At 37.4% G+C, this 13,340-nt stretch overlaps 1 protein-coding gene across 1 annotated transcript in view; it reads right to left on the bottom strand.

Moving 5' to 3' along the window:
• Window positions 1-3,407: 3,407 nt before the first annotated feature.
• Window positions 3,408-13,340, bottom strand: part of LOC115210954 (C5a anaphylatoxin chemotactic receptor 1) — a 13,819-nt gene continuing 3,886 nt past the window's right edge. Inside the window, exon 2 of the mRNA XM_029779758.2 lies at window positions 3,408-6,413. Within this exon, the coding sequence (XP_029635618.1) occupies window positions 5,265-6,413 (1,149 nt within the window). The 3' untranslated portion in view covers window positions 3,408-5,264. The remainder of the gene's footprint in view (window positions 6,414-13,340) is intronic.

Here is a 13,340-nt window from a genome sequence, read left to right as displayed (position 1 = left end):
TATTTCCTAATACTAATTATTGTTATTCTACAGCACCTTCATGAGACAAATATGCATAAAATACCTAATTTTTACTATTTCTCGAAAACTTTTGTTTTTTCTCTTCTTTCGATTTTTCGAAGCGAAATGGTCATACGATAATTTCCAATTTCTTTACGTAGTTTTTTTTTTTTTTGTACTTCTGTTGAACTCTACATCGTGTTTTGAGCTCCAGGGGTTTGGCAGAGGACAGAAAGCATGGTGAATTTGACATGACTCTTAGAATCTGCTAGGAGACGAACGATCTTCCTTTCTAAAATTTCTTGGCCGTCAGACCAGTTCGTTTTCTCAAAAGTTGGGTCTTTTGGGAATGGAACTGTGGCAGGGATGATTGCAGCATTGACTGTAACGCCGATGGGATGATGTTGGGTTCTTGATAGCGGCTTCGAGACCAGTTTCTGGCTTTATCCGGTGAACTTATGGGAAGAAGCATTCGCGCGGCGATCTCCGTTAAATAAAATTTAGTAAACACTTGTTGGCGAGCTGACAATTGTTAGTGCGCTGGGCAAATTGCCCAGTGGCGTTATGTCCGTCTTTGAGTTCAAATTACGCCGAGGTCGATTTTGCCTTTCATCTTTTCGGGGTTGATAAAAGAAGTACCAGTAGAACACTGGGGTCGATGTAATAACTTTACCACCTCCCTCACAACTTACCGGCCTTGTGCCAAAATTTGAGACCAATATTTAGTAAACACATCGCACTATATATTATAAATCGATGTAATATTACATATTAATTTATATAATATACTAGCAGTATCGCCCGGCGTTGCTCGGGTTTGTAAGGGAAATAACTATATAAGCATTTTTAGAGAGTTACTTCCCTTATAGATGCCAATTCGGGCTTTCTTAGCCATTTCTGTTTTGGTGTCTTCAAGCCATGAAGTCGTTGTTCTAAAAGAACGCTGGTCTCCTTGACAACGCTTTACACTCCCTTCCCCACAGCTTCACGAGGGAGGGAAGAAGGGGGAGAAGCAAACAGGTGCAGGTGTGACCATGGACGCCAACTCCGCCGCCATCGACACACGAAAAATTATGCATTAAAATGGAATAAAAAATGATGTTAAATTATTTTTAAATCGTAGACTCATCGTAGACGCGCGCTAATAGCCAGACGGGCTCGATATTAATCACGACTATAAGATACCCGAATTTGGTTAAACTGCACCGCAAAATGTGGGAGGAGTTAGGAATCTAAATCGAAGGGGACAGACACTCACACAACTAGAGTTTTATATATATAGATATAGATTTAAAGGGCCAGCGTTGTCATTTTCTGTATCACACTGAATCTTCCTGACAACTACGTTAAGGGTACGCGTGTCTGTGAAGTGCTCAGTCATGTGCACGTTAATTTCACGAACAGGCTGTTCCGTTGATCGCTCAGCTCGAACATTCGTCGTCTTCACTCTTTCGAGGCTTGGCTTTTGTGGTTCTGTCCACTGTACTATTACATCATCATGTCATCCTCAATCCGACTGGAACACGGGCCTTGCTCCTTCCACAAATATGGTCAGTAACTCACAGAAGTTTGACTTCTGGACGGTCTAGTTGTCCCCCCTATCATTGGCTCTCTATCTCTCTCCCTTTGTTCATCATAGGCGTCGCGTAGTCCTTTGAAATTACGTTTAGTAGAAGGAAGTTTTGGTTTCTATATCTTCTATCTTCTTCTGTCCCAATTTCACTAACGTCTAAATATTCCACATTTCAAAGTCATGATGACTGTACTTTACCTCGCCACCAACTCCTAGTATCATCAATGTAATGGTGATGGTGGTAGCTGTTTCGCTTCCGCTCAGACTCGCATTGATCGATTTCTGGTATTAAAGGCTTTCTAGCAAAAACCGTTCTGACATTTCAGTGTTATCATGCGATACATTATCCAAGCTATTTTACAAGACGGCATGGTGTGATATGAGGGAGATTTGGTTGCTATTTGTAGACGGTCAAGCAAGTACGTACAAGCTATCCCATGCTCCAGTATGGTATTGAAAGGATATGCTTTATCTCAGAAAGAATGCTTCATGTAGAAGATAAAATCATTGTATAAATTTGAGAAAGAGAAAGAGAGAGAGGGAGAGGGGACGAGGAAGGTAGATGAGAATGAGGAGGGAGCTAGAAGAGGGAGAAATGAATTGATAGATAGATAGATAGATAGAGAGAGAGAGACAGAGAGAGAGAGAGAGAGAGAAAGAGAGAGATTTGTACATTGGAAAAAATTGTTCTGAAGGTTGCAGAAATTTAACTTTGAAAGGAATTTAGGATCTTTTCCTTTTGAACGGCAGATGTCAACACAATTTCTAGTTAACTAAACACTTTTAAACTTCGTATACTGGTAGAATGTGTTTATAAAACATCATTTTCTCTTGGTTTTATTGAGAAAATTCTATAGTTTGTAAGATATTTCGTCTGAAAATCCGAGTATTTCGACAATTTTAACCAATCGATTACCTCCATTCAACTAAAATCATTTGCTGCGTCTAAAACTGAGACATCCTGTAACTAACCCTAACCCTAACCCTAATTTTTTTTCTTAATTGTTAAATTAATTTAATTCCATTGCTTTAGTTTTTTTTACACGCGTAACAATTGAATTAATTTAACAATTACGAAAAAAAAATGTTGGGTAAGGGTTAGGGTTGGGGGGGAGGTTTAGGGTTAGTTACTGGATGTTGTCTCAGTTTTGGAAGCAGCAAGTGATTTTAGCTCAAAAGAGAGTATAGGATTGGTTAAAATTCGAAAAATTAAACTACGTTAAACAAACAAATTACAATTTTCTCAAGAAAGCCAAGAGAAAAAAATGTTTTATTTTGACACATTCTACCAGTATACGAAGTTTTAAAGTGTTTAGTTAACTAGAAATTGTCTGCCGTTCGAAAGGAAAAGATCTGGAATTTATACTGGTTGCGACAAAAGAACTTCGCATTAGTGTGACGCCAATGAATTTAAGCGGATAGTAAGGATATCTTCATGGAGTTAACGAGTAGTTTTCTTTCGGTTACTATCATAGCTTGGACTGGTGCACACTCTGTTTACTTATGAAACGTTTATCAAGAATGTTGAATCTGGGAGGCTCTTTTCTTTTACTTTCTTTTTTTTGTCGCACCCTGCACAATCAGAATATCTATGATGGTGAGAATTACAGAACATACATCTTTTTATTTTAATCGATTCCCACATTACACGGGACATATAATCTGGGAATAACGATCTTTGTGGGAGAGTGGCTGTTTATGCTACTGAATGGATGAAACAGGCTTAGCACTCAAACTATCGAGTGGTTTTGGGGTATCGATCGATTTATACAAGTTATTGATGACAACATGTACTTTTCACATTAACAAAATTAAAAAAGAACATATTCACACAAACGTTTTTATTTTTTATTTCACTTTTTTTTTAGGTAAAAATAGCCGCAAAATTTTATTAAGTATTTAATGGAATTGTATGATTTACAAACATAATAACATGATATGAAATTAACTTTGAATGAAGTTTACATGTAATCTCTTTGAGTAAGATGATTGAAATTGCATTTTGCCCTGTGAAATTTAAAATGTAACATGAAATATGAAATTAGTGAGACAATCTCTCACTGGATAGATAAAATTTTGGGGAATAAAGTCACTTTTCAATTGAAGCAGAGCAACAAATTGAAGCTACGATGACTGGAGGTGGGGGTTATATACAGTTAGTAATCGTCATACACTGCATTTCATGCAATGTTTTCTTCCTGTTCTTGTTGCATTGGATTTAATGAAGTTAAGAAATCTTGAATGATAAAAATTTTTAGGTATAACAAGAAATTTATCAAGATTTCTCTTTCTGTTCGTGAATATTTTTAAGAGTGATCGGTGAATGTGAATCAATTTTGTAATTGATTTTAAAAGCTGAAAGCTGGCAAGAACTGGCAGTGAAGGATTATCCCCTTAAAGCAGGGATAACAAATAATTATCTGAGATAGCTCAGGCAAACGTATATTTTAAATTGACACATAAGCACTCGGTGCGAGTTGCACTCATCTTTATTCTATTCCTGGAAAAGACTAGGATGCGTGCTGAGAGTTTGTTTCTGGTTCAAAATGAATTCGGCTTCCAAGAAAATTTCCATAGTAAACATTTAATTTACTTTTGACAGGAAAAAAGTATTTAAAAAAAGAGTATGGTGACTAGTTAATAGTTATTATTATGTAGGTGTGAGCTCATTACATCTTAATTGCAATGATCAACTTTCGAATAAGATTAATGGATGAGTCTTTTACTTTTCTCTCCCTGCTTGATGTTGATATGAGAAATTTTGTGAGTGCATTGATATTTGTGAATGTTCAGTGAGAGGCATTGGTCATTGCACGTGGTGATATCTCAGGTAATAATGAAGGAATGAACTTAATATTAAACCTTGAAGTGGTTACGTATGACGTAAGATAATACCCACAATATGTCTTCTGCCCTTGAAATGTAGAAATACATAGACTATCTGGTGTCACACTTAAAAGAGAGACACACAATAGGAAATCAGAAGCAGAAAACGGGTTCTACCTTCTATTTCAAGACATGATGTGCTGCTGCAATTTTCTTTTAATTACCATTAGAGTGGATATTAAAATCCACTTTAATATCTGTAGAAGAGAGAAGCGCTAGGTCATGACATAACAAAGGGCCAGAAATTGAAGATTCTCAGTAAAATATTGAATGTTGATAACGGAAGCACGTCGTCATACTAAAATTGCAGTTGGTTGATGTATTTCTTAAACGGAAAGCTAGATTTTCTTGTTGGTTATTTTACTTTGATTTGGTTAGAATTAGATGCGTGTTACATATCTGTAATTGTACTTTTTATGCTGGATGTCGCGATGTAGAAGTATGTCTGCAGTTCTGTTTCGATACCAATTTAGATTATTTTCCTTTCGCTTACGTTGTTAATATTCTTAGGAAAGGCTGTTTTTATCTCCTCTCTTAATGACGTGACGCTCCATACAAACTCTTATTCTTTTACTGTTTCTGTCAATCGGTTTTGGCTATACTGGGTCACGTGGCTTAGAAATGAACTTATTTTACTTTTTCAACGTCGATATGATCTGTTTTTCATAGGAATAAAACAATCGAAAGATTAATGTAGTGCTTTCATATAATAGAATTGTTACACATTTTCTGCACCGTTACATTATTAGCATGGGGCTGTACATACGAAGACACTTGTCCACTAATTTTCCCCAGATCTTTATATTTATTTCACGTCTTCTTCTGTTTCCATTGATGTCTGTCTTGAAGGAGGTTTGATCTTGCCACAGTAACACCTTTTCAATAATTCCTTGCATTCGGTTCGGAAGTTTACGTTTAAAAAACTATAAATTATAGGATTTATGGCGTTATTCATGAAGGAAAATTTAACGAAAAACGTGTAAAGTAATTCGTATTTAGGGATTTTCTTCAAATAAACCATAGCAACGACTGATGGGAAGTAACTCAAAATAAAAGCAAGGGTAACAGCAAAGAGCAGAACTGTTGTACGGGTAACTTTGATTTTTTTCAAAACAGCAGAAACGCTACTCATTCTTCTCCGAAGTCGCTTGCTGGACGATTTACTGTGGTTGTTTGGTAGAAAGACAGAATTGTTGTCATCGTCACTGTTGACACTCGTTTGTTTTTTGTAATACATACGTTTGGTGCTGTCTGTCTCACTAGTTTTCCTCACTGAATCGCCAATAACCGAACCACGACGACGTTTTACAGTACACCATATGAGACTGTACAGAATTATCATCAAGAGCACGCAAGCAACAAATGTTGCGGACATCAGCAAAAAATATATCATTTCGAAGAGAGTTCTGGAGTACTTTTGAGCAATAGAACAATTACCACCGTGAATGTCTGGGTGAGGAGTTTTCTCTTTTTTTATGCCATAAAGTAAAAAAGTTGGTGACGACGAAATCACTCCAGCAATTGCTGCTCCGACACACATCCATTTTATTTTTTTGGGTGATATCATTTTGAGAGGATAGCATATCTTGATGTAGCGATCTATAGCTACTCCAACCAAAAGATACACAGAAGAATACTGGACAAAAGAACCACAATACCGTACCAAAGTGCAAGCAATCGGACTGTAAAACGTATACTTATGCTGGATATCGTAGATCTCTACTGGTATTGCAATAACACAAGCTAATAAGTCAAATATTCCCAAAGATATGATAAAATATACAGAAGACGATCGCTTAAAGCGGTAGCTGTAGACGTACAAAACGAGGGAATTTCCAAAAATACCAATGATCATCAAGAATGCCAAATATAAGATAACAGGAAGATTTCGTTTGGCCGACTGAGCACTAAGACCTTCCAGATATTCACCGACGTCTGACACATTCGGAAACGACTGAAATGAGAAAAGGAAATGTGTAAACGAAATAGTACAGAAGCATATTCGAGGATATACGTAAAGCACAACACGGAACAGTTACATAAAAAGTTGGCCTTAAAAAAAGATAAACAGAACTGTATATTGGTCAATATATTTTTGATGGTTTTACGAAATTTAACTTTATTTCATAGATTCCTAAATTATTCTATGTTTATGAAAAAAGTTTAGGAAGATTAGATCTTGAAGATTTGAAATATCAAACTGTTAGATATTTTGGAATTGAGACATGTTTAATCAATGAGCAGAACCTTTATTTTGCAAGAATTCTAAAAAAAAAAGATTTTTAAGATTTGGAGAGACTTTTTATCACCAAACCTCAGGATAACACCTCTTGTCAACGTAATAATAATAATAATAATCCTTTCTACTCTAGGCAGAAGGCGTGGTAATTTGGGGGAGGGGAATAGTCGATTATATCGATCCCAGTGATCAACTGGTGCTTATTTTATAGACCCAGAAAGGAATGATAGGGAAAGTCGACCTCAGTAATTGAACTCAGAACGTAAGGTTGGAAGGAATAACGCTAAACATTTTTTGCTGGTGCGATAACGATTTTGACAGCTCGCCACCTTAATAACATCAACAATAATAATAATAGTTTCAAATTTTGTCACAAGGGCAGCAATTTTAGAGGAAGGGGTTGGTCGATTATATCGACCCTATTGTTCAACTGGTACTTAATTTTCGACCCCGAAAGGATGAAAAGCAAAGTCGACCTTGGCGGCATTTGAACATAGAACGTAGCGACGGACGAAATGCCGCTAAACATTTCACCCGGCGTACTAACGATTCTGCCAGTTCTGTGCCTCAATAATAATAATAATAATAATAATAATAATAATAATAATAATAATAATTCTTTCTGCTTAAGACACAAGGCCTTGAAAGTTTGGAGGAGGGAACTAGTTGATTACGTCGATACCGAAAAGATGAAAGGCAAAGTCGACCTCGGCGGAATTTGAACTCAGAACGTAGCGGCAGATGAAATACTGCTAAGCATTTCGCCCGGCATGCTAACGACTCTGCCAGCTTGCTGCCTAAATAATAATGATGATGGTGATGGTGGTGGTGGTGGTGGTGGTGGTGGTGATGATGATGATGATATTGGCACACACGTATATACAATCACATACATACATACATGCATACATACATCGTACATATATACGGGCGTACGTACATACGTATGTAGTTATGTATGTATGTATGTATGTATGTATGTATGTATGTATGTATGTATGTATGTATGTATGTATGTATGTGTGTGTGTATGTATTTATGCGTACGTCTGTGCGTGTATGTATGCATGTATGTATGTAACGTGAATGTTAACTCGCAACCGAATAAGATCACTTCTTACAATCAAGTGTCCAAGAAGTTCATGTGCAAGAATTTGTTTTCAGTGTATAAAATGTTGCACCGCACTGGACCCACTTTTCGGTACAATCAGCAATTACATCAGTGGCACAACAGAGGTTCAGACAACTAGAAATCAACTGCCCTTCAGGTTTTTTTTTTTATATATGAGTTTACCTGCTCCTAGAAGGAAATTCTGAGGAGATGTATTGACAACTTCATTCCCAGTTTGTCAATACGTTACTAGTTAAGCCATAGCTGGAATCCTGACAGGTGGTACTATTCCGGATCAGAGTACACCTGGGAACAAATAGGGGCTAAGACGTGTTATTGTCTGCTCTGCTCTTTGCATGCCTGGAAGCTTTAACATTGAAGCAGGACTAATGTTTATTTGCTAACCCTTGATGTTATAATAGGCTTGAGAAGATCTGCGTCTTTCTAAGTAGCATCTTGTGCCTAGAGAAATGAAGGGATATCGAACGGAATGACAAAGCCAGGAGATGGAGAGTTGTCTCCCATGAAAAGTGATAGGAGAGCGAGAGAGAGAGAGAGAGTGGATTTTCAGGATATCTATCCATCACTCTTTAAATTACCATATTATCTTACAAAGCTCATTAAGACTCTCTATATGCACCAGTATTATTGTTAGTATTCTTAATGATAAGGCAATAGAGCTGGTAGAATCGTTACTGCTCCGGGCAAAATGCTTAGCGTCATTTCGTCCGTTTTGATGTCTTGAGTTCAAATTCCACCGAGGTCGGCTTTGCTTTCCACCCTTTCGGGGTCGGTAAAATAAGTACCAGTTGTACACTGGGGTCGATGCAATCGATTTACCCCCCCCCCCCGAAGTTACTGGTCTTGTGTCAAAATTTGAAACCAAATATAGTGAAAATGATAGTAATATGAAGAAATAAAAGAGTAATTTAAATAAAGAACAAATTTTATTAACCTAATAAATGGAGGTACTGTAAATGCAGTAACATAAATCAAAATGCTATTCTTTGAGAAGCGGTAATCCATTTTAGATGCAGCAGAAACTTGCTTTCTTTTACTGATACCAAACTGACACAACGCAAAATCTCTCTTTACCTTAATTAACAATTCATAGATTTTCTTTCCAACAAAATATACATTACGAAAGCAACGCGCGCACATTTCTGAATGCCAGTTAATTGAAAGTTCTGGTTATCTGAATACCGGATATGGAGTGTCTTGTACATCGTAAAAGGGTCGTTGGCTAGAATGATCGGTATCTAATATTCTGGTGTCTGATACAATGGTTTCAAATTATGGTTCGACGCTGGCAATTTCATCAACCCTGAGAGGATGAAGCGTTCGCGTTTCTTGGAATAAATATATCGGTGCTCGTTAAAAATTATGAAGATCTAAATAAAAGACCACATTTTATACCCTATGCGACACGAATCAAAGAGAAACAGATTAAATGGGATCGAAAAGATTGTGTTTCCATACGCTTTTACTCTTTTACTTGTTTCGATCATTTGACTGTGGCCATGCTGGAGCACTGCCTTTAGTCGAGCAAATCGACCCCAGGACTTATTCTTTGTAAGCCTAGTACTTATTCTATCAATCTCTTTTGCCGAACCGCTAAGTTACGGGGACGTAAACACACCAGCATCGGTTTTCAAGCGATTTTGGGGGGACAAACACAGACACACACACACACACACACACACATATATATATATACATATATACGACGGGCTTCTTTCAGTTTCCGTCTACCAAATCTACTCACAAGGCTTTGATCGGCCTGAGGCTATAGTAGAAGACACTTGCCCAAGGTGCCACGCAGTGGGACCGAACCCGGAACCATGTGGTTAGTAAGCAAGCTACTTACTACGCAACCACTCCTACGTCTTACATAAATATTTTACAGTTACACTCCGCTTCAACATGAGATTACTACAATGTGCTTGTATCATATGTGTATGCACGCATGTATGCCTATTTTTGTATTGAATGCACTCGTGAACAATAGATAGCCGTATTGAACCTTTGAACTTTAAGAGGTTGGGGTTCAACCGACAAATCACTGCTTCATTGCATTGTTGAGGTCGAAAATGATACGGGGTATTTGTGTACTCTTCATTGGGAACGATACAGGAAAATGTATAAATAAAACCTCACCACCGAACGAGGAGACCTCTGTGTGGTAACATGACCCGTTAGAAACAGCGGCCAAAATCCCTCAAATTAAAACTTACCGACTTAAAAAAAAAAGATAAAAAAAAAGGAAATGTTAAATATGCCAAAAGATGAGAGGGTCACGACGGAACCACTTTTCACCAAAGATCTTCCTATTCAGGACTGACTTAGTCCTAAACAACAATTACATCCCAAACCGCAAAAATTACATATACAAAAATCTGTATCAAGAGCTACCGCGCGGTTGTCGCTGCTACTGCTGCCGCCGCCACAACTACCATCGCCGCCGCTGCCGCCACCACTGCCGCTGCTACCACCACCGCTGCTATTGCCGCCGCTGCCGATTTCTAACATAGGTGCAGGATGGAAGGCTAGGAAAGGTATTAGTCAGTTGGATCGTCCCTAGTTCTTGACTTTATTTTATCGACACCAGATGACTGACAAGCAAAGATAATCTCGGTGAGATTTGAACTCGGAACGCTGATCTGTTACTAAATTCCTCGAGGCATTTTTCCCAAAGCTCTAAGAAGTCTGCTAAATGAAGTTGATAAAAAACAATTAGCTACTCTTAGCCAAGATAGAAACACATCAAGAGAGATTATATAATTAGGGCTTTCGTACACTAGAAATTATGCCAGCATTATATATGCCAACATAAACGAGGTGGTTTGTACATACATCTCAGAGAATGACAAAGACTCCGTACTTTAGGATATGCCAATTCCCACAGACATAGAAATCAAAGCTAATCAGCCGGTTAATATTGTCAGTGACCATCAAGGAAGGCCTTGGCTCTTAATTGGAGTATTGATCCTAAGCAGGTGATAATTTATTTCTAAAAGAAATGGATCAATAATCCATATACCTAGTACTGGAAATAGAAATAATTTGAATATGGGGACTGAAAACTGAAGGAATCTCCGTTATAAAGATGCTTGAGAATGATTCGAGACTTGCAGATAAAACCGTAACTAAAAACTAAGTAACTAAATGCATCGTGAGAGCACGCGATGAAAATAAGACAAATCTCTCTCTATATAAAGCTGAAGTTGTCTGTGTATGGCAGGTTTGGTAGCCTTCAACTAACACTATCTCCTCCGAGACCCTGCGGTGCAAGTTGACCAAAATTGAGAGTATGATAGAAGAAGGCTTGCCCTTCATTCCGTAGAAGATAAAATTCAAATCGGACCATGTTAACACCAAAAATTATTTACACCAAAGAGGTGCTTTTTTTCTATGAAAATCCCTATTTTTTTACGACTTTTTGACTGCTGTGTCGCCATCTTTCGGTGTATTTCAATCAGAAAAAATGTTCACTTAAAGAGAATAACAAGTTACATAATGCAAAATTTTTACTTTTCAAAAATTCCAATTCTAAAGGGTCGAAACAAGCCCGAGCAACGCCGGGCGATACTGCTAGTGAAATAAATAAACTCAAAGGAAATGAATAAGTATATAAAATACGGTATATAACAATAATCTGGTTGCGATAACTTGAGACATGCTTAACCAGATATAATTATTGAAATCAGAAAAGAGGATCTTTATATTCTGATAAAATAAAAAAAACAATGATCGTTGGGGAAGTCGAGAAACTATCAAAAAACACAAAGCTTTTGATATGAAAATAAACAGGATGTGAGGCGTGAGATTTAAAACAGTGACAATAGTGATTGGACGTAAGGTATGATAATGAATGTGAACAAATATCTTTACGAAAAGATAGAACGCTAGCGCAGGCATGGCTGTGTGGTAAGAAGCTTGCTCTCTATCAACATGGTTCCGGGTTCATTTCCACTGCATAGCACCTTAGACCAGTATCTTCTATTTTAGCCTTGGGCTGACCAAAGCCTTGTGAGTGGATTTGGTAGATGGAAACTGAAAGGAGCCCATTATATATATACATATATGAAATATACATATGTATGAAATATATATATGAAAGAAGGTTTGAAAATGCAATTTTAAAGATGTTTTGCATTTTCAAACCTTCTTTCATATTATATTTCCACTCGTGCGGTACCTTACAACTTCACTTTGTTATATATATATATAACAATTAGTATCAAGAATCAATTAGTATCAAGAGCTACCGCGCGGTTGCCGCTGCTACTGCTGCCGCCGCCACAACTACCACCGCCGCCGCTGCTGCCACCACTGCCGCTGCTGCCACCACTGCCGCTGCTGCCACCACCGTGGCCACTACCGCCGCTGTCGTTTTCTAATATAGGTGCAGGATGGATATATATATATATATATACACGTGTGTGTATGTCTGTGCTTGTCTCCCATCGCCGCTTGACAACCGGTGTTGGTGTGTTTACGTCCCCGTAAATTAGCGCTTCGGCAAAAGAGACCGATAGAATAAGTCCCAGGCTTAAAAAAAAATTAATAATTACTGGGGTCGATTCATTCGACTAAAAATTCTTCAAGGCGTTGTTCTAACATGGCTGCAGTCTAATGACTAAAATGAGTAGAGTAACACCTCACTTTACGAGGACCTGCTTTACGAGTTTTATTTTTCAAGCACAAGATCCAAATTTTGAACGAAGTACAAAAGTTTCTACTACCATAAGAAATGCTTCTGCGTGTTACTGAGAAATTTATAGAAAGCGAAAAAAAGATTCTTCTCAGCAAACAACGTTAGACTTGTTTTTTTAAGAATCTACAAGTCCGTCTACGAGTGCTTATAAATCGGCGATCGGGATGGTGTGCGCGAGTCTAATGCGAATGAAAGTGATTTAGATTATAATAATAATAATAACGATTATAACAATAATGTCTTTTATTATAAATGATTTTGACATCCTTCTTACTTTACATAAAATATTCTTTACATTCTGCTGCTGTACGAATTACGATTCTTAATATTGCTATTATGGAAAGTTAGTGCTTTTCTTTACGAGTTTTCGCTCCGCGAGCGAGTTCTGGAACGAATTAACCCGTGTATCGAGGCATTACTGTGTATATACAGTATTCTTTACCTTCGAACGCGGAGTAGATAAAACAGGGGACAACTGAAGAAGGGAATGTTCTTTATGTTGCATGTCTCGATTTCTATTTATTTATTGTTTTCGTTGTTCGAAAAAAAAATTCGTTTCCTATGTTTTTGTTTTTTATGTTCTCGTTTCTCATTCTGTCCACGTTTTTATTCATGTCCTGTAACCATATATGCATGCATATATACATATATATGTAGGTATGTACATATATGTATGCATATATTTATATATCATTTATATTATATTATATTATATTATATTATATATATATATACACACAGGCGTGGCTATAGGCGCAGGCGTGGCCATAGGCGCAGGTGTGGCCATTGGCGCAGGCTTGACCATAGGCGCATGC

The sequence above is a fragment of the Octopus sinensis genome, linkage group LG1 (assembly GCF_006345805.1).
Source record: "Octopus sinensis linkage group LG1, ASM634580v1, whole genome shotgun sequence".
Taxonomy (NCBI): Eukaryota; Metazoa; Mollusca; class Cephalopoda; order Octopoda; family Octopodidae; genus Octopus; species Octopus sinensis.
This window is presented reverse-complemented; position numbering and strand designations above follow the sequence as displayed.